This window comes from Ictidomys tridecemlineatus, chromosome 1 (assembly GCF_052094955.1).
Source record: "Ictidomys tridecemlineatus isolate mIctTri1 chromosome 1, mIctTri1.hap1, whole genome shotgun sequence".
Taxonomy (NCBI): Eukaryota; Metazoa; Chordata; class Mammalia; order Rodentia; family Sciuridae; genus Ictidomys; species Ictidomys tridecemlineatus.
The window spans coordinates 129,153,777-129,175,589 of NC_135477.1; the positions used below are offsets into that span (position 1 = coordinate 129,153,777).

Below are 21,813 nucleotides of genomic sequence, written 5' to 3' on the forward strand. Positions count from 1 at the left end.
ACTATAAGCCACCAATCTCATTAGTTTTTTTATTTTAAAACATGAAACACCTCATGAATTGCATTTCACTCTTCTACAGGGGCTGTGCTAATCTTCCCTATGCTTTGCAGCTTTAGTGTACATGTTCCCGAAATTGAGCCGAAATCAGATCACATCACCCCTGCTCAAAACCCTCCATTTGCTTCCTGCCACCCTCGTAGAATGCAATCTGGACACCTTAAGATCGCAAGTAAGATTAGCATAACTTACTGTGCCTCACTCCATGATGGGGCTTTAGTCTCCTGTTCATTTCCTCCTTATGTCCTTGTTCGCTCTGTTCCAGCTGAGCCCCCTCATGCAGAGACTCCCCTGCCTTTGGGCTCTGTCTTTGTTCATCCTACGCCAGAGAACTGCGCTTGCCCTGAGTTCCCAGGGCTGGTTGCTTCCAGTCTCTAACAGATGCTCGCTTGTATCTTCATGGAGTCTTTCCCCAGATAGATTCCCTGCCACTCTCTCTTTATTTTACTTTGTTTTAATTTGTGACACTCATCACTACCTCGTGTATGTAGTATACAGTCATCCCTTGGTATCTGCAGGCTGCAGGTTTCAGGATCCTGTCAGATACCACAATCATAGATAGCTGTTGTACTTCATTGCTTGCGGGGAATGACAAGAAGAAAAGCCTGGGTGTGTTCAGTACAGACACATTTTTCTTTTTGAATATTTTTGATCTTCGGTTGTTTGAGTCCATGCGTACAAAACCTATGGATATGGCAGGACTGCCGTATTTATTGCCTGTCTTCCCCAGTAAGCTATAAACCCCTGAGGCAGGGGCTTTGTTTTGTTCACAGAGCTTAGCAGAGTGCCTGGCACATAGTCAATAAATAAGAAGTTGGTCAATATTTGGTGAGTGAAATTTATTTCAGGTGCTTTACATGTATTATTTCTCTCTCTCTCTCTCTCTCTCTCTCTCTCTCTGTCACACACACACACATACACACACACACATACACACACACACACATACACACACACTATTGGAAGTGAGTACTAACTTTATGCCTATTCTATAGATGAGAAAATGCAGGGTCAGAGGAATCAAATCTTTCCCCAGGTTACAAGACTGGGGAAAGTCTGCCCCATGATGTGGCCTTAGTTCTTTCTAATGCTAAAGCCTTCACTTGTTTGTAACTACCTATCTGTACTATGCTACCTGTACTGCACCATGTGTTCCTTGGTACATTTGGGGGTTCCTGACTGTATTTGCTGCACAGAATCAATCACAAAGATAAAATGAGCTGATGGTCACTAGTGTGTTTTGTAAGCCATAAGGCAGTTCTAAATGTGGGCATCTTTGCTATTATTGCAGCAATTGTAGCTACTGTTTATTCTGTATAGGTTGATGATACCTAATCTTTTTTTTTATTAGCTACACATGACATTACAATGATCTTAATCTTAAAATCCAAAACCTGAAACTCTTCAAAATATAAAATTTTTTGAGTGCTGACATGATGCCACAAGTGGAAAATTCCACACCTGACCTTCTGTGATGAGTCATGGTCAAAACACAGGCACACTAAAAATATGGCATAAAACTACCTTTAGCCTATGTGTACAAGGTCTATATGATACATAAATGAATTTTGTGTTTAGTCTTGGATTCCACCCCTTAGATATCTCATAATGTATGTGCAAATACATTATGATCCCACGATTCTGGTCCCAAGCATCTTAGATGAAGGATACTCAAACTGTACTAGGAGGTTACAGCTTGGGCACTTCACCATTGTGTCACTCAGTCCTTCAGCAACATTACGGAACAGATAAAAAGACAGAAATAGGAGATCACTTGCCCACAGCAACATGTTGGTGAAGCCTGGCAGTCTCACCACAGAGCCAGGTAGCTCACCTTCTGCCTCCTTCCTCTAAGCAAGAGGACATGCCCTTGATAATCCCTTGTTGCTTGTTCGTTGTTAGGTAAAGTATTTTTGGAATTCCAAGAGGAGTTTGAGCGAGTCTATAAGGTCTATTGTGCCAGCTATGACCAGGCCTTGCTGCTGTTGGAGACGTACCGGAAGGAGCCGGAGCTGCAGCAGAAGATCCAGAACACCATTGAGGCAGTGGTGTGAGTAGCATTGAACCCTTGCTCTTGCCCCACTGACCTTGAGCTCAGGAGGACAGTTCCCATCTTAGCCCTATTTGGGGTTGCTCATGCTGCTTCAGGAGTGTGTTAATATCAGTACCTTTATAGTCAGCACAGGCCAGGCCATGCTGCTGAAACAAATGGCTCCCAAATTGCAGTGGTTTCAAATGGCAAAGGTTGATATCTTTTTTATGCTTCATCTCGGGCTCTTTCCTTTATCACCTTCACTCCAGGAGGCATGCTCATAGCAGCCACCCTCTGGGGTGTTGGCAGAAGTTATGGCAAGGGAAGAAGGAGCTCTAGAAGTCAGTCACTGGTATTAAATGCTCTGGTACAGAAATAACACCCATTGCTCCCACAGCTCATTTGCTAGGACTAATCACTGCTGTATCCACCTGCTAGGAGGTGGGGAGCCCCATCCTGCCATGTTTCCAGAGGCAAAAAAGCAGAAACACTTAGTGAATAACACTCATGCTACTTCAGAGAGGGGCAGTGACATGGTGGGAACCAGGAACCAAGGGTTGTCAACAGTGGGGTCTCACTTTGGGCCCCCTTTTTACAGATGGCTGAAGCCCATATAAAAATGTGTCAGAACTGTCCCCAGTTGCCTCACAGCCCAGAGCTGGCACCATGTGTAGACACTCCAGATAAAGAAATGCAGGGAAAGTATTTTTTAATTTAAATTTTGAATGAATAACTTAGTTATATGAGTCAAAAACTGTAAAACATAAATATTAATATAGCAAAAGAATCTTCCCAACCCCAACCCTTCATCTACCCGGTTCCTATCCCCAAAGTTAAGGTAACCACTTTTAAATATTTCATGTCTCTTTGTGTACTTCCTTTTTGTACATACAAGCAATTGCAAATATATACACTTATTTTCCTGATTTTTAAATGAAAGTTTTATCTTTTAAAAATTTTTTTTGTGATACTGGGGATTGAACCAGGCAGGCACTAGGCAGGTTATTTGCCCACTGATCAACTCCCCCAGCCCACTTTGTGTCATTTTAAAAAAATCTCAATTATGCATATATCTCCCTTGGAGGTCTTTCTATTTCAACCCTTAACATTCATGGCCCTTTGACCTTCAGGCACCCTTCCACGAAGTATCTGGGCTACAGTATTTAACTGGTCTCTGGATAGACACTTGGTTTGTTTCCATTCTTTTGATATTGCAGAGAGAGCTACAATGTTTATTCCCCAAACCTAAGTCATTTTACTTGGTGTAAGTATATTTGTAAGGTATGTTTCCAGAAATGTAACTGCTAGTTCAAAGGAAATATATATGGATAATTTTGATACACTTAAATTTCTCTCTGTAAAGGCAATGTCAATTTACATACCCCTTAGCAACAGGTCAGAGTGCCTGTTGTGGTGTCTCAGTGTGGTTTTATTTTGCATCTATAGGTTTGTCATCTTTTTTGTTTACTTAAGAGTCATTTGTCCTTTCCTGCAAAATTTTTCTGCTTCTTTTCTATATTAAAAAAAGAGGGCTGGGTTGTGGCTCAGTGGTATAGCAAGCACTTGCCTAGCATGTGTGAGGCATTGGGTTCAATTCTCAGTTCTACATATAAATAAATAAAATAAAGATCCATCAACAACTAAAAAATATATATATAAAAACAAGAATTATAACTGGGTGCTGTCATGCATACCTATAATACTAGCTACTCAGGGGGCTGAGGCAGGAGGATTGCCAAGTTCAAGGCCAGCCTTGGCAACTTAGTAAAACCCTGTCTTAAAAGAAAATAAATTAAATAAATAAATAAAAATAAGACAGGTACATACCTGTAATTCTAGCAGCTTGGGAAGCCGAGGTAAGAGGATCATGAGTTCAAAGTCAGGGGCTGGTGATGTGGCTCAAGCGGTAGCGTGCTCGCCTGGCATGCGCGCGACCCAGGTTTGATCCTCAGCCTCAGCACCACATACAAACAAAAGATGTTGTGTCCGCAGAAAACTAAAAAAAAAAAACTAAAAAAAAAAAAAATGAGTTCAAAGTCAGCTTCAGCAACTTAGTGAGACCCTGTCCCAAAATAAAAAAAAACACAAAAGGACTGGGGATGTGAACCTAGGGATGGGTTTAATTCCTTGTACAATAAATAAATAAATAAATAATTTAAAAATTAATTAATTAAAAAAAAAGAAAAAGAAGGATTTGGGATTTAGCTCAGTGGTAGAGTGCCCTAGGTTCAATGACCAGTAAAGAAAACACAGAAAAGGTAATATCTCACCCAGGACAACTCACCAGATGGAGGCAGATGAAGGTCATTTTCTGGAAACCAGAGTACTATAGGAAGGATAGAGTTATTATTATTAATTCATTTTACTCATACATCCCTTTTACATCCAAGAGAAAGAGAGTGTAGATTCAGGTCTTTACAGATGGGATTATCACAGGGGGAACCTCCAGCCACCTCCTCTCCTCCTCTGCTTTTGCTCCCTCTCCTCAGTCTCCCTCTTTCCACCAAATTCTCCTTCTCAAGTACCCAGATCCCAGCTCCTCCCTGCCTCCAAAAAACCACACTCATTTCCCCCTTGTGGGTCTTACAGATGCAGACTTTTGCAAGGATCACTAAATACATTTCTGTAGGAGTTAGGCAGGATTCAGAAGTCAGGGAGGTGAGGCTCCAGCTGTAGGACAGGAAAGCCGTGGAGGCTGGTGCGGGAGAATGGCACACCTTGTGTGAGCTGGCTGCCACACAGCCGTGGGGCACTGCTGCTGTCAGGTAGCTTCTGCTGAATAATGAACCACCCCAAACACAGTGGCTGAGAACAGATGTTTATTTAGTTCACACTAAATATTAGGCATATTAGCAACGTAACTGGGCTGAGCCAATGGTTCTTCTGGTCCTGGCTGAGCAGCCCCATGGAACTATAATTACTTGGGGTCAGCTTGCTGATCTTGGATGGGCTCTGTCTTGTATCTGGGACATTGGAACTGACTTACCCTCATCCCTTGGGCTCTCTTCTTGCAGGCTGCCTTGTTCAGGCGATGGTTACAAGGCTCTCCGGATTAGGGGGGCAGGCAAGGCCTGTGGAGTCTTGTTGTCACTCCGATCAAGTCCTAAGGCCAGTTCAGACTCAAAGGATAGGGAACACCTTCCCCTTCTTGTTGAGAATGGCTTCAAATTCAAGTTCAAAGGATTTGGAAAACAGGGAGGGAAACTGTTGCAGCCATTTTTTTGTGAATCATCTGCCTCTATAGTTAGGTGGGAATGTGAATCCCCTGGGACCTGAGCCTCTGATTTTTCACAGGAATCCAGAAACTTGGATGTAACACCTCCCAGGAGTTATGTGTTGGCATCTAGTTCAGACATGCTAGAAGCCCTGTAGGGCAGCCCTCGTTGGCACCAAGGCTGCTGTTTGTCTCACCCTCTGCCCCCTCAGCTTTTCTCATAGGCCCTGGAACTAGGCTGCCTGGTGGCGGATCTGGTGGCCCCCTTATCACGGAAGAGCTATTTCAAGTGTCAGACCCTAGTGTCCTTATGGGGAAGGTGGGAGTAATAACAGTACCTCCTGGGGCACAGACGCAGACGCACAAGTGACACTCGATAAGTACTAGCTATTCTGGTTATGTTAGTGAGGCGGGGGTTGTATTTTCTCTGAGACCGCCCTGTGGTTCTTAACTCTGTCAGTCCCAGGGCCCCCTTTTTCTTAAGAAATATTAAATACATTTATTATCATGAGAACATGAAAGAAAAATCCTACCTCTATACATAAATGAAAAATAAAGCACAATGTAATGACTTAACTATAATACAGAGAAGAAATACAAGGAAAATAATTCCTAATAAAATAGTACCTATTTCAGCGTGTAAATCTTCAGGCATGGCAACACTTACAGATATAATGAAGCCATCAGATGCTGCGTCTGCTTCAAATAAATAAGGTTGGATTTAAGGAAAGAGAAGTCTGAAGCAGTTGTGTTCAAGGGGCCCAGGAAAATGAAGGAGCAGAGAGGGTACGTGCCCAGCGGCAGCAACTAGCTGTGCAAACAACTGTGACTTCCTTGCGTTTGATAAGAGAAAGAAGAAAAGAACACGATGGAAGCACAGAAAATAGGACCCCCTGGGGAGGGGAGAAAATGAGCCAGGGGGATATTGTTGCACGTGACTGGAGTCTTACATATAAAAGGAAGTGACTGGTAATTTCCAGAGTTGTGCTATGTGACTGGATAGAGTCCAGGTGTCACAAGCATATTTTGGTGTTTGAAATCACAGCACGTTTCCAGGCCTGTGTTCAGGCTCTGGATGTTCAGAGGGACATGTGAATCGTGGAGCTATTCTTAGCAGTGCGGGACTGTGCACGCAAGACATCCAGGGTACCTGGACGCTGCCCAATAAGTGCTGGATTCCCCCACCTCTCCCCCGCTGCCTGTAAGAGTACAAACTGCCCTCAGTAGGAACATCTGGCTGCGTCAGTAATGAAGTTCTTCCTGGCTCTGGGTCTCCTCCCTCTTCCAACAATGGTCTTGGCTTTCTTGTGCTTATGACCACAGGATACTTCCCTGAGCTTGGCCAACTAGAATCACATTACCTGCCAAAAAAACAGTCCTTTCTCAGTCTGTCAGGAGAGATGGTACCTCTAATTAGGAATCTTCTAATTTTGAATCTTTTTGATTCCAAAATGCATGCTGTCCTCTACCCTTTATTTGGGTGAGTGAGAAAGCAGGGTGTTCTGTTGATCCTCCCCCCACCCTATGGTGCTGGGGATGGGGGCGGGGACCCAGGGGTTTCACTCCCCAGCCCTGTCCTGTCTTTTAAGGCAGCATTTCCCCCTGAGAAACCAAAGGGACCAAAGATTCATCCCTGTGGCCAGCCGAGGCTCCCTGTTAGGTAGGACCACCCTGGAGGCTCCTTGCAGAGATGGATTGGTTAGTGTAGCACTAGCGCCCCGGTTCCAGAATGGCGGCTGAAGGAGCAGTCTGGAGAAAAACCTGCTTTTTTTTTTTTTCCTTTACCAGTTACTTGTGTTTGTTTCAAATATAAAGGACATAATACTTATTGAAAAAACGAGACCATGCATAGATACATAAAGTAAAAACTGCAAGCCCCTTCTCCCTGTCTCCCATTTCCTCATTCTTCCTCCAGCAGTGAATGTTGTCCATTCAAATTTTCTTCTGTATATTTGCAAATAGATGGATAGATTGGCAGGCAGAATTTTTAAGGTACTCCTACTACACAGGCTGTTCTAGAACTTTCTTTTTCATTTAATCATACTTTTACAACAGTATGGGTTCCCATGTTCCTTTTAATGCCTGCATAGAGTTCCTCCCAGGACAGTGACTAGATTCTGGTTTACTCCATTGTTCTCCTGTTAGTGGATTTGGGGTTGTTTCCAGTTGTTGGCAATCCTAGAGTTGCTGAGTAACTTCTACTTTTATCCTGGTTTGCTTGAACCAGTATTTCTGTGGGGTGGATTTCTAGGCTGGGGTTGATGGAGCAAAGGGTTTGTACATTTCACAAATTACCCAAGGGATGACCCACGAGAGACTATAAAAAGCCCTCTTTCATCACATTCACCCAGCTCTGCATATCAGTTTTCAGGATATTTCTCCCCTATCTGAAAGGCCACATAGAAGTTTCTTCACTAGGCTTAGGGATGCATGCTTGTAATCCCAGCCACTGGGGATGAGGGGGAGGCTGAGGCAAGAGGATTGCAACTTTGAGGCCAGCCTAGGCAACTTAGAGACCCGTCTCAAAATAAAATTTTAAAAAGGGCTGGGGAGGTAGTTCAGTGATACAGTGCTTACCTAGCACATGTGAGGCCCTGGTTTCAATCCCCATGGAGCCAAATTGAAAACAAAGCATAATAAAACAAATTCTCTCCAGGTTACCTTAGAGAGCCTGTAAATGTGAGTGGCTGCCAGCATTCTGTAGTAACGCCACGATGATCATGAGGAAAGGGATGGAATCATCTCTTGAGGAGCCCTCACTGACTTGTAAGGTGACAGTTGTCCCCAGGAGGCAATTGGCTCTTTCCTGTGGAAAGCAAGCCCAGAGGATGGAGCTTTGCAAATATCTGCCAACTGTTTCCACCTCCACTGCCCACAGTTAGCCAAGCTCCAGGACTCCCTTGGTGAGAGCAGATGGACAGTGTAGGCATGTCCCGATGGGTAATCCCACCCTGCCTCCCCACCCCTGCAGTCCCCAAAGGGGCTCCCACCTGCTCTGTCTATTCTTAGCCTCATGGATGCTCTTTTCTGGACATTTGGTCTGGAGACTTTTACTTAAGAAAAACAAGAGGTGGGGGCTCCATCAAAGAGGGGTCAGGGGCTGGGATTGTGGCTCAGCGGTAGAGCACTCCCCTAGCACGGGTGGGACCCAGGTTCGATTCTCAGCACCACATAAAAAAAAAAAAAAAAGGCATTGTGTTGTGTCCATCTACAAAAAAAAAAAAAAAATTCTCTCTCTCTCTCTCTCTTAAAAAAAAGAAAAAAAATGAGGGGGGCCAGAGGAGCACTCGTGAGGCTTTTTGGAGGAGGCATACTGGACATCTGAGGTTTGGATCTCTGGGGTTTCTCAGAAGCCAGGCCAGTGGGCCGCTGGCTGTGATCAAGGAAAGCCTTTCGGAGCCCCTCCCCAGCTGCCCTGGACTCCTGATGAAATTCTAGATGCCATCCAGCCATTAGCAGTGTATCTGGCATGGACCTTGTCACCATGAGGTGTTCGGTTTTTTTTCTAATTTTTTAAGTTGTCGATGGACCTTTATTTTATTTAATTACATTTGGTGCTGAGACTTGAACTCAGTGCCTCAAACATGCTAGACAGGCATTCTGCCACTGAGCCACAACCCCAGCCCCTCATTTTGTTTTACTTTATATATATATGTGTGTGTGTTTGTGTGTGTGTGTATGTGTGTATATATATGTGTGTGTGTATATATATATATATAAATATATATAAAATATATATATAAAATCTTTATATATAGGTATATATCTACAACTAAATATATATATATATAGAGAGAGAGGGGGGGGGAGAGAGAGAAGATGGACACGTACCTTTCTTTCTTTCCTTATATTTATGCGGTGCTGAGGATTGAACCCTGTGCCTCACACATGCTAGGTAAGCACTCTACCACTGAGCTACAGCCCCAGCCCCTTGTATTACTTTTTTAAAAAGAAAAAAATTGATACCTATAGAAAAATAGGACAAGGTAATGGGTATTCACATGCCCACCACCTAAAGGGAGCAAATCTAACATTGTGCTTCTTGCTTCATCTGTTTTTCTTAATTTTAAGTTGTAGATATATATGATACCTTTATTTTATTTATTTATATGGTGCTAAGGATTGAACCCATTGCCTCACACACATGAGACAAGTGCTCAACAGTGAGCCATAATCCCAGCCCATTTTTTTGTGTGTGTGTGGGGTAACCAGGGATTGAACTCAGGGGCACTCAACCACTGAGCCCCATTTCCAGCCCTGTTTTGTATTTTATGTAGAGACAGGGTCTCACACTGAGTTGCTTAGCAACTCGCCATTTCTGCAGCTGGCTTTGTACTTGTGATCCTCCTGTGTCAGCCTCCTGAGCTGCTGGGATTACAGGTGTGCCACCCTACCATCTATTTTTATGCTAAATTATTTAAAGTCTACTATAGATATTATGACTTTTTGCTCCTGAATACTTAAATGCACACTAAAAATTAAGTTCCTGTGATTTCAAAACCATTTTTTTAAAAGCAGTAGACCATTTTGTTTAGTGAAATATCATGTAGGTACCCAACAAAGAGTTGTGCTTGGGCCATGTGCAAGTAGAGAGGGCAAGTAGGCAATTGGCCACATGGACAGGGCAGAGATATGGGTTTGGGATATATTTAAGGCCATAGGAACAGAGGAGGTCACTAAGAGTAAGTGGGAGGTGAGGAGGCTCCAACAGTGGAGAGAGGCCAGCAGAGGAGGCCAAGTGGCCTGTGGAATAAGGAGAAGCAAGACTAAGAATGTCTTTGAGGCTGAAAGAAGAATGTATATCAAGGATAAGGGAATGTCAGCTGCGTCTGCTGCTGACAGGCTGAGGAAACTGAGGGCAGAGGATGGACAATTGGATTCGGTACAGATGAGCAAGCAAGGGACTGTCACTGCACACTGTCAAATCACACTTGAGGACACTAAAGACCGTGGGGGAGAGTAACTCGCCCAAGATCACAGAGCAAGTTAAATGGCAGAGCTGGGTACCTGAAGGGTGGGCTTTTCCCTACCTAATACCAGTCTTCTCCCTCAGGCCACAAGCTGGACCTTCAGGCCTCAGTTTCTTACTGGTAATTCCTCTGCAGAGGATTACCAAGTACCCATTGCTGCTACAGAAAATCCTGGAGAATACACTCCCTGATGCCAGTGCCTACCTAGTCCTACAGAGGGCTGCTTCTGCCCTCCAGGATGTGAATGCCAACATCAACGAGTATAAGATGCGCAAGGAAGTGGGTAAGGACTTGGAGCATCTAGGGGATACATCAGTGATGAATGCTTCTGGTTGCAGAAACAAAAAGAAAAACAATTCATCTCAAACTGACTTTACCAATAAAGAGAATGCAATAGCTTGTATAAACTCAGAAGTAATATGGGCTTTAGATAGGGATTGATCAAGATAGTAGCTCCATTTTTCTTTAATTCTCTTGCCTTTGCTCTTTGTTGTGTTTTAGCTTCATTTTTAGCCTGGTTTCCCTGGAAGTAGAAAGTGCTATTATTGTTCCAAGACTCATATCTGCATACCTTACCCTCTGGAATGAAACAGAGTTTTTCTCCCTTTAGCCTTAAAAATTAAATTGGAGCATCATTCTGATAAGACCCAGTTGGGCCACAGGCTCACTATGAACCAATCACCATTGTTGGGAGAATGCTATGAATGATTGGTTTAGACCTGGGTGTGTGCCCTTCTTTGAACTCATTGTTATTATCAGGAGGATGGGTTTGTATGGAATGGTTTATATTAGTCAGCAACCACTCCTTGAGCCAAAGTGAGATCAAACCCATCCAAACCACATGGCTGCCACACTGTGGGGGAGAAGTGAATACTGAGGAATTAAGGAGTTAAATAGAATGGGGGGCAGTGGTGGGAGGAATTTCTACCTCTCAGTTTGTTGCAATAGAAAGGTTTAGAAAAGAAGCAATGTCCCAGGTATAGAGAAATTCAGCTACACACTGAGTACTTAGCTAATGCTTCCTTTTATAATCATTATTATTTTTATTTCACAAATATGCATGGGGTACAGTGCATTAATTCGATATGCATTTACAGTGTGTGGAGATCAAATCAGAGGAGTGAGCAGCTGTTTCGTAAGAGCTAACCATGAAGTATTTTCCCTTCCTCATCTTTGGTCCCAACTGAGGTAGACCCTGCCGGCCCCATTTCACAGTTGGGTAATATGAGCACTTACCTCCTTTGCTCCTGGTCACAGCTAGACTGAGTCAAGTTTCAGTCCTGGGCCTGGGAGCCTCGCCACCATGCCGCATGGCATTTGACAGCTTTGCATGTCCTCCTCACCTGCTTCTCCTTCCAGGTGCAGAGGTCACAAAGGAGCAGGAAGAAGGGGTGGGCTGTGGCTCCCAGCTGGCCTGCCTAAAACCAGCGGAGGGGAGTCTGGGCAAATCACCTCTTGCTGGGTTCCTCTTTAGGATGTCTTTGTACCTGCTGTCTTATGTGATCCTCCCAGCAATCCTAAGAGGCAGCCAGCCTCATCTTACAGATGAGGAAACCGAGACCAGAAGGAGTGGTAACTTACCAAAGTCCAGCAAAGCCTCGCTCTTCATCCAGGGCTCACAGCAGGGACTGAGGACCCTAGCACAGCGTGACTTGCTGGCCTGGTGAATGTGATTCCCAGCCAGACACATCAGGGATGCTTGCTCTCCTGGGTCCTCCGGGGTCACCCAAGGTACCCGCCTTCTCTGTTGGTACAGCCTCCAAATACACCAGGGTGGAGCCTCTGAGCCTCCGGGAGCGGCTGGCCCGCATCAACACGCACACCCTCTCCAAGAAGACTACCCGGCTGAGCCAGCTGTTGAAGCAGGAAGCAGGGCTGGTGCCCAGGGTGAGCATGGGCAGGGGAGGGACAGTCCACACAGCCACCAAGGCACACGACCCTGTGCAGTGGTGGGCGGGAGGCTTAAGCTCCTTTCAGAAGTGAACCAGTTGAGCCTGAGAATGAAGTGCCAGGAAGAGGTATCTCTGCCCAATTCTGAAGAGCCAGCGTAGGGCTCCTGGTTGTCAGGGTCCTTGTTATAGATAGGAGGGCTAGGCTTTGGTTCTTGACAAGTAGCTCCCAGTAACTATTTGAATGAGCATTATTTGATTTGCACAGTGAAGTGTCTTTATTGTCCCCATTTTGCAAATGAGAAAACAGGCTCCCAGAGAGTAAAACACTTGTCCATGGTCACACAGTTAGGGAGCTAGGAACCAATTCATGCTTCTGTGTCTGATTCCATAATGTGGATGCAAAACTATTATGGTACACTGCCTTTTAACTGACCACTCAGCTTTGGAGCTGCAGGAACCTGATGTGTAGGTGAGTCTATGGAAAGATGGTTCCCAGTGATGACATGGGACAAGGGAGCCAGTTGTACACTGCCCCCATGTGGCTTTTCTCAGCCCTCACATGCGTTAACTTTCAGACAGAAGACAAGGAATTTGATGACCTAGAGGAGAGGTTCCAATGGGTGTCCCTGTGTGTGACGGAGCTGAAGAGCAATGTGGCTGCTTACCTGGATAATCTGGAGGTGAGGACCCTGCAGGGTTAAGAACAGGTGGGTCTGGACTAGCAGCAGCTACAGGGAGAATGTGGGAGGGCCAATCCAAGTCAGCAGCGCAAGCAAACACTTCAGCCCAGGACCAGCTAGCCCTGGTGCATCTCTTGCTAAGCAGGGTCAGAGTTCAATGGGGTACAAGGCCCCCAGACAGACCAGCACCTGGATCAGGGGAGAGAAACTCCAGTGCAGATAGAGTACAGGCAGGTACCACTATTGAGGTCTCCTTGGTGGTAGGTGGTTTGCAAATGTTTGACATTTGGAAGTGCTGGCAGAGGGGGAAAGATGTTGTCCCATCCGTTAGCACAGACCACTTGGGCTCAGTGGATAATGGGATTTGGGGTGGCCTTATTGAAAGTCTGGGTCCACACTCCTCTTTGTGGGGGTCAGGTGGCCCTGCTGGCTCATGCTTCGTCTGGAGTCCCCAGTACAAGGATCTGAGCAGCTAGGATCCTATTGTAGCACAGTGAGGCAGGGAAGCAATAGGACCCAGCAGGAGCCTGACATCCAACAGGCTGCCTGTGAGACATTTTCAATAGACTTAAATATAGTGTTTGAAATTTTGAGGCTGAGGTGGGTATGGTAGCACATGCCTTAATCCTAGCAACTTGGGAGGCTAAGGCTGGAAGATTTCGAGTTCAAAGCAAGCCTCAGCAACTTAGTGAGGCCCTAGACAACTAAGTGAGGCTCTGTCTCAAAATAAAAAGGGCTGGGGATGTGGCTCACCCTGGTTTCAATCAAAGAAATTTGGAGGCTGAATGAATTAATGAATGATCTAAAGGAAGAGCTGCTACCTGACTCTGATTGACAATTGCTATATAGGAATGTGGGCCCTGTGTGGCTAGATCTTCTGATTTTAAGGAAAGAATACCCTGGACATCCTGACATGTCAATGTAAAAACTAATTAAATAAAATTTTAAATGTTCTGCGGGCCCCAGAAAATGCATCTTTTCAAACCAAATTCAGCCCACAGGGCCACCAGTTTGCATGCCACCCAGAATGTCACTTCTCTTGGCCAGTATTCCTCTTTTCCCCGTCACTGGTGCTGACTCATTCTGTCTGCATGGCCCCTCTGGGCAGTGTTACCTCAGTCCCATTCATTGGCACAGACCACTTGGGCTTTGGGGTGGCCTTACTAGAAGTTTGGGTCCACACTCCTCTTTGTGGGGGTCAGATGGCCCTGCTGGCTCATGCTTCATCTGGAGTCCCCAGTGCAAGGATCTGAGCAGCCAGGATCCTATTATGGCACAGTGAAATAGAAGGGGCAGGTGCTCAGAGGCAGGTCAAGAAAGAGGAGGAATGGACCTGCAGGTATTGGGCCTTGACAGAGAGAAGCCAGAGGGGTATTTGGCAGCAGAATGAACATTTGGAAGCATCAAAGCTGTGTTTGCTTAGATGCAGGACTTACAAGCTGTGTAACAACAGATGCAGTGTTGACATTGAATCCCACAGTAAGAAAGGGCTTCTGTCTTTTACCCTCCAACAGAGTCAAGGAGAAGCCTCTGTGCTGAGCATCTTGTTTTAGGGGGAGGGAGTATGAGAGGGGTTACTTGGGATTTAACCTAGGGGCACTTTACCACTGAGTTGCGTTCCCCAGCCCTTTTTCATTTTTAAAAATTTTGAGATTTTGCAAAATTGCTTTAGGGGCTTTCTAAATTGCTAAGTTGGCCTTGAACTTGCAATCCTCCTGCCTTAGCCTCTAGAGTTGCTGGGATTAAGGCATGCACCACTGTGCCCAACTGTACTGTTCCATCTTTCACATGTGTGCAAGAAGTCACAGGTTCAGGGGTCTTCAGTAGGCATCATTACCCAGGCAGAATTTATTAACACTGTTTTGTTTTTATAGCAATTATTTTCCTGTGTCTATGGCAGTTATTACTGTTTTCCCTTTGTGGTAACATCGTAAGGTATTTTGTTAATGCATTGATTTAAATAAGAATAGTTGGAAAAGTATTAATAGAAATATGCAGAATGTAGACACGGCAAAAAAAAAAAAATCACAGGTGGTTTGCAAATGCTTGAAGTTCAGAAGTGCTGGCAGAGGGGGAAAGATGTTGACTCAGTCTCAGGAAGAATTCGTAATCACCCAAGATGTGTGGGGATAGAACAGGCTGTGTGCCTGCCTGTCATGGGGGTGGTGGGGTGCCGAGGGCCTGGGCTGCTCTTCCAGAGCTTGGCTGCGGGGGATCAGGGGGAAGATGACCATGATGAGCCATGACTGCATGTGTCCTGATGACCCTGAATACAGGCTTTCCTCCGCTTCCGGCCACATGAATGCAATCTGGACATCCCCGGAGGGCCTGTGGAGCAGTACAGCAGCCTGTCCAGAGACCTTCAATGCCAGGCCTTCCTGGAGTTTGTAAGTGAAACTTTTCTCCTTTCTTTGCCAGGCAGGTAGCAGAGCCTACAAGGATAATATTTAGAAGTCAGGCACTTTATACAATTGCCACATCCATAAGTGCTCTGGTCAGCAGGATAGGGATTACTATTAGTGCATTTGCTGATAAAAATAGCCCCCACTAATGTTTATTGAGCCTCACTCTCTGCCGGGCGCTGTGCCAAGTCCTTTACATTCTTTACCTCATGAACTCCTCAGCACATGCTTTTGAGGGTGATACTATTAATAGTTCCATTCTGCAGATGAGAGCTTGAGCCTCAGAGGATGTGATCTGTTGGATTCTTTTTAAACATTTTTTAAAAAAATTTTTAGTTGCAGAAGGACACAACACCTTTATTTTATTTATTTATGTGGTGCTGAAGATCAAACCCAGTGCCCCACACATGTGAGGCAAGCGCTGTACCACTGAGCCATAACCCCAGCTCCTCTTGGGTTTTTACACAGATGGTCAGTAGTGTGCTAGAGTCTGAGCCCCAAAGACTGTGCTCTTGACTATTGCCCTCTGAAAAACTATTTTTCAAGATCTTTGCACAGTAATGATACTGAAGGGACATAAAGTGAGTGCCTCTTCTGTGCCAGGCACTCTCACAAGCTCATTATCAGCCATCCCTGTGTTTCAGACCTGAGACAGAGGCCTGGAGAGATGAGATAACGTGCTGCAGGCCACAGGCAGTTGGTGGAGGGGGGACTGGAACCCAGGCCCACCTGCCTCCAAAGCCCCTTCTCCCAGCCCTGGCCCCCCAGCTGCCTCCCTACCCACCTCCCAAGTTTTCCTCCCCACAGAAGCAGCGGCTGGAAGGCCTGGTGTGGAGGCCTCTGTGCAACTTGGCCAAAGCCCTGGTCGGCCCTCAGAACTTGATCAAGAAACGTCTGGATAAGCTACTGGACTTTGAGCGGGTGGAAGAGAAGCTGCTGGAGGTGGGCAGCGTGACGTACGAGGAGGAGGCGGCCCGGCACACCTACCAGGCCCTCAACTCCCTGCTGGTGGCTGAGCTCCCACAATTTAACCAACTGGTTATGCAGTGGCTGGGCCAGATCCTGCGCACGTTTGTGGCTCTCCAGAAGGACCTTTCAGAGCAAGTGCTGCAGAGGGCAAAAGGCAGTGTGGCCCAGGTAAGGCCACTGGACTCGGGCACCTCTGGGGCATAGCCAGGCAAGGCCCAGCCCCACCAGCCAGCTGATTGCAGGGCTGCCATGGTGCCCCTCTTTAGGATAGGCCCCCCAAACAGGCTGTCGAGTACCTAAGAGGGGCAGTGGAGACCTTCTAGATCTCCTTCATGTCTGTTCTCCCTCCTTAGCGTAGTCAGACCATGAAAGCAAGGAAGGACTGGGACTCCAGGCATTCCAGCTTCTGGGACCCAAACAGACCAAGCTGTGTTGGGAAAATAGCAGACTTGGGACCCATCTCCAGGTGGCAGAGACAGAAGGTCCCTTCTACATAGTCAGGAGTAAATGTCTGAAACTGGTGCTACTGCTATAACTTTTAGTAACCACCTCCTGGTGAGCTCTTGTTATATACCCGATTGGAGCACTTTCCATGCATTATCTCATTTAATCCTCACAACAACCTCACAGAGTAGGTATTATTATTATTAGCTTCATTTTAACAATAAAGAAGCCAAGGCCCAGAGAAGTTAAGTAGCTCATGCAAGGCCACACAGATAATGAACCCTGGTTCATATTCCAGAGCCTGGGCTTTGAACATAGGGCTCAGCTTGTACAGGAGCTCTCAGCTGAAAACAGAAATAGATTCCAGAAAGGTCTGTGCAAACCTCAACATGCAAACTTTCATTTTAAAAGTTTGAGGACTGGAGTTGGCATAGGAAGAAGCACCCAGCTGCTTCCACATGTTACTCTGTGTTAATCCAAGCTGAGCGGTTCTTGAGTCGAACGTTGGGCACAATTTCAGTGATCCTCAGTGACACTCTGTCTCCTGTTTTTCATGTTGCTCTGCTGAGCTTTTCCCATTCAGTTCCTTCCATTAAAATTCCTCTGAGATTTGCCTCCTCCTCCCATCACCTCTGACCAGAGCCCCACTCTTGGCCCACTGCCCCTCTCTCCAGCACACCATCTCTGAGCATGACCACATTCCCTTTGCCTGGTCACTGCCTTAGCCTGGAAGTCCCCTCCATTGTCCCCGAGGCTTTCCACAGAGCCTGGCATACAGTGCGGAAGAATAAGTCTTTCCACAAAGCTCTCAGAATTGCGGAAAGGCTACTCTGTCCTCCCATCCTTTCTACCCCACAGCCCCTAGGATGTGCGCAGCACCGGAAGCTGCCTCCTCAGAAGGGCTGGCCCTGTGGCCTTTTCTGCTTTTTTTCTCTCTCAGCATTTAGCACTGAGTTCTGTCTGAATCCCCTTTTTGAATTGATTTAGGCCTGAGCCATCTGCAGAAAGAAGCCTTTGTCTTCCCCAAAGTAGAAGCGTAAACCTGGCTCGGGATCTTTTCTTGCTTCTCTCACCCTCTGCACTGGTGTGGAGCCTGGGATGTGCAGGGCTGGGCAGTGTTGGGGGCCAACAGGGGGAGGCCAAGTTTATAAAGCAGAAGGGAAGCGCCTTTCCTGAATGGTCCTGAACTGCAGACTGCGGGGGGCCTGCTGGGGATTGCTGCCAGCCTGCCTTATCTGTGTCCAGTGGTCCCTTCACCTGGACCCGTCCCTGTGCAGCTGGGAAAGGCCTGCATGGCACATACCTCCACCTCTTCACAGTCTGTGGAAGAAAGTCCAGAGGTCAAAATGCAGAGTAAAGAGCCACCACTCAGAGAGTTGGACGTGTCCCTGTTGGCCGTGGGGTCTCATGCACTCCTAGCTTGTCTGATAGGGATACAGAGGTCCCTAATGGGGTCAGGGTCTCCGGACAGAGCATTACGCAGGACTCAGGACTCGTTGTGTTGCAAATAACATAAACCCAGACAAAATCAGCTCCAGCATGAAGAATATATTGATTTGCACAAGCAGAGCCCAGGAGGGGGCCAGGCTCAGGACTAATAATGCTGTCAGGGCTGTTTTCCTCTCCAGATGGGCTGTATTTTCAGGCAGTGGTTTTTTGTTTGTTTTTAAATCCTGCATGGTGGTCGAGGTGACCAGGAAGACATACAAGCTTGTACCTTTACCTTAGAAAATCCAAAGGAAGAGTGACCAAAGGCAGCCTTTACTTACGGAGTCTGATGGGAGGGTCCAATTGACCTTCCCTCGTCCTTGTCATCCCTTGGATCAGTCACTGTGGCTAGGAGGAAGGGATACCAGGACCACCAGTCCTGTGGCTAGAGCACCACGGCAGGCAGTAGCACCTGCTCTATAGAGAGAGACTTTCTTAAAGGAGAGTGAGCCAGCTGACCAGGACAAAAAGGCCTCATGACCTCTGGGGCTAGAGTGTGGGTGGCCAGGGGCTTCTTGCCTCCCTGTCTTGCAGAAGGCTCTCTTGACAGTGTCTGTCCCACTCAGCTGCCCCACCACCACCTCTCTGAGCCGGCCTTCAGGAAGCTGGTGGAGGACACACTAGGCCAGACGGGTAGCCAGCTTCGTGCCTTTCGAGAGAACTTTGAGAAAGTGCTGCCACCTCCCACTGCGCAGGTAAGTGTCCCTCCCCACCAAAGACTGTCCAGTTTTTCCCCTGCCACTGGCAGGGACTCAATATTTTCCCCCCTCCCAATATTTTCTGTTACTCGTGGAACTCTTTTCTCTTCACTTCTCTCCTTCCTCTCTGTGAAATGCAGTTGGTTGGGCACATCCCCCAACACAGACCTCCTCTTCATGGCAATGAGCATAGGGAGAGTATAGAACTCATGGGTCAAGAATAAGAAAACCAACATGTTAATACAGAGTGAAATTAGATAAAAGGATGGGAAGTGGTGATTGCATCCCAAATCTGGAGCTTCCTCAAAAATTTCATCAAAACATGTTTTTTTCCCTGACTCCTTTCTGATTCCAGCTCAAAAGCAATATTTAAAATGAGTGAAAAGTTTGAATAAAAAGTTGTTTAAATTTTCTTTTTGATATGGTACTTTGATTTTTATTTATTTATTTATTTAAATTGTAGGTGGAAACAACTTTGTTTTATTTATTTATGTGGTGCTAAGGATCGAGCCCAGTGCCTCATGCCTGCTAGGCAAGTGCTCTACCACTGAGCCATAGCCCCAGTGTGCAAAGCACACTATGTTAGCTCTGTGATGGTTTATAGAGCTGTGACTGGCAGACAGTTGTTTGTTTTTTTTTAATATTCTACTTACAGAGTACATGTAGGTGATCCATATTTTCAAACTCACAGGTCAGCTGTTGGGAGAAGGGGCTCCCAGAGTGTGGCAAAGCCTGGACCTGAGAACACAAACTGTGTTGAGTCACAAGTGAGATGTGAAGTGAGGGATCACGAGATGGCACCAAGATGCCCCATGAGGGAAAAAAGGCCCGGGGACACAGAGATGAGTACGGGCCAGCAGAGCCAGGCAGATAAAGTGGCCTTCACACTTGGCCAGAGGGCAGAGGGCAGCAGGGACTAACTTCTGCCACAAGTGGGGAGACTGACTCCTTGGCCACAGTTGTCCCCAGCTGTCCCTGCCTCCCGCCCTGCAGTGAGGGCAGCCCACTGCCTTCAGGTCAGAGGTCTCTTCAAACTCATCCTGGCAATCTCCTCTTAAAATAATAATTTTCTTACTGGAGAAGCAGTCCATCCTTATTGTTGAAAAATTAGGAGACACAGAAGAACAAAAAAGAAGAAACAAATGGAAATATCTACTTCCAGTGTGTGTTGTAAGTTGGCAGGAAGAGACACACCTGTCTCAGCCTCCCACCCTGCCACCCACACAGAGCCCTCTGGACTCCTGGCTGACTTGGCTAAGAGCACAGAACGCCGCAGAACCAGGTGGCCATGAGATGGGAGCTGCCCTAGTGGTGTCTTCATGTGCCCCCTGGCACCTTCTGGGGTGCTGCTTTTCTCTTCACAGGGGGCTGGACAGCCTTGAGAGGAAGGCAGATGTCTGCTCCCCCACTGGCTTTTACACTCATGCCGACGTCACCATTCCAAGAAGTACTATCCCAGCACCACGGTTCCAAAAAAAGCTGCCCCAGCTCTACGCTTCTGTTTTAGATCTGTTTAGGAACACTGGGCTGTCTTGATTCTTTCTTCTTCTTCTCTCTCTCTCTCTCTCTCTCTCTCTCTCTCTCTCTCTCTCTCTCTGTTGCTGGGGATTGAATCCAGGGCCTTGCACTTGCTACACAGGAGCTCTACTACTAAATTGCATCCTGTCCTAATTTTTTTTTTTTTTTAACATTCCTATGGTTTGAACCCAGAGGTGCTCTACAGAGCTACATCCTCAGCTCTTTTTATTTTATTTACTTATTCTGGGGGGGACACTGGGGATTGAATTTAGGGGCACTTGACCACTGAGCCACATCCCCAACCCTATTTTGTATTTTATTTAGAGACAGGGCCTCACTGAGTTGCTTAGCGCCTTGCTGTTGCTGAGGCTGGCTTTGAACTCATGGTCATCCTGCCTCAGCCTCCTCAGCTGCTGGGATTACAGGTGTATGCCACTGCATCCAGCAGCCCTTTTTATATTTTTATTTTGAAACAGGGACTTGCTGAGTTGCCCAGGCTGGGCTCAAACTTATGATCCTCCTGTCTTAGCCTCCTGAATCACTAGGATGACACTGAGCCCAGCTTGTGTCCCAATTTTTATTTTTAATCTTGACTCTGCATCCTCAATCCTAGGAGTTCTGTACCTGAGAAATTACAGAACTTGAATTAGTATTCTAGGGAATTCCAGAAGCTGCAAGCTTCTCCTCAAATGCCTTTGGATGCTAAGAGCCAACCACCCACTAGCGAGAGAACAGTTGCTCTGATCAGGATGGGCCTTCATTGATGGAGGTAGGGTGGGTCAGGACCCCTGGCTTTAGCACATGTAGACACCACTACAACTTAGACAACTTAACTCAAGCCCTGTGTCTGTCTGTCCCTCCTCTCCCCAGCCACTCCTTCCAGGCTCTGAACGGCAGGTGCAGGCTCTCCTCAGCAGGTATGGCCCTGGGAAGCTGTACCAGGTCACAAGCAACATCAGTGGGTCTGGGACTCTGGACCTGACCCTGCCACGGGGCCAAATCGTGGCCCTCCTTCAAAACAAGGACACCAAGGGCAACAGCAATCGCTGGCTGGTGGACACTGGGGGTATGTGTGCCTTCTGGGAAAGCCACCCAATCAAAGTTGGTGGGGAGACAAGCACTCTAGTGGGACAGATTCTGACTGTGCAAATCCAGGATGGGAATGAGCACATGTGACTGATATAGGGCCTGGGGTGCAGGCAATGGGGTATGGAATGTCCAAAACAGGAATTCAGTCTTTCATTGCAACATCCTTCATTAAGCACCTGTGTTCCGGGTACTTTGAAAATAAAACAAGGGCTGAGTACAGTGGTGCATGCCTGTAATCCTAGCTGCTTAGGAGGCTAAGGCAGGAGGATCACAAGTTCAAAGCCAGCCTCAGCAACTTAGTGAGGCTCTAAGCTATTCAGCAAGACCCTGTCTCCAAATCTCTAAATAATATTTTAAAAG

The 21,813-nt window shown here is 46.5% G+C and overlaps 1 protein-coding gene across 3 annotated transcripts in view; it reads left to right on the top strand.

The window, feature by feature from the left end:
• The window catches only part of Arhgef37 (Rho guanine nucleotide exchange factor 37), a 51,688-nt gene that overhangs the window by 22,355 nt on the left and 7,520 nt on the right, over positions 1 to 21,813 (top strand). For all 3 annotated transcript variants that reach the window (XM_013358172.4, XM_021725687.3, XM_040272235.2), the window contains 8 exons: positions 1,960 to 2,107; positions 10,357 to 10,556; positions 12,030 to 12,160; positions 12,741 to 12,845; positions 15,122 to 15,232; positions 16,055 to 16,384; positions 18,715 to 18,843; positions 21,235 to 21,430. In XM_013358172.4, coding sequence (XP_013213626.1) covers positions 1,960 to 2,107; positions 10,357 to 10,556; positions 12,030 to 12,160; positions 12,741 to 12,845; positions 15,122 to 15,232; positions 16,055 to 16,384; positions 18,715 to 18,843; positions 21,235 to 21,430 — 1,350 coding nt within the window. The remainder of the gene's footprint in view (positions 1 to 1,959; positions 2,108 to 10,356; positions 10,557 to 12,029; positions 12,161 to 12,740; positions 12,846 to 15,121; positions 15,233 to 16,054; positions 16,385 to 18,714; positions 18,844 to 21,234; positions 21,431 to 21,813) is intronic.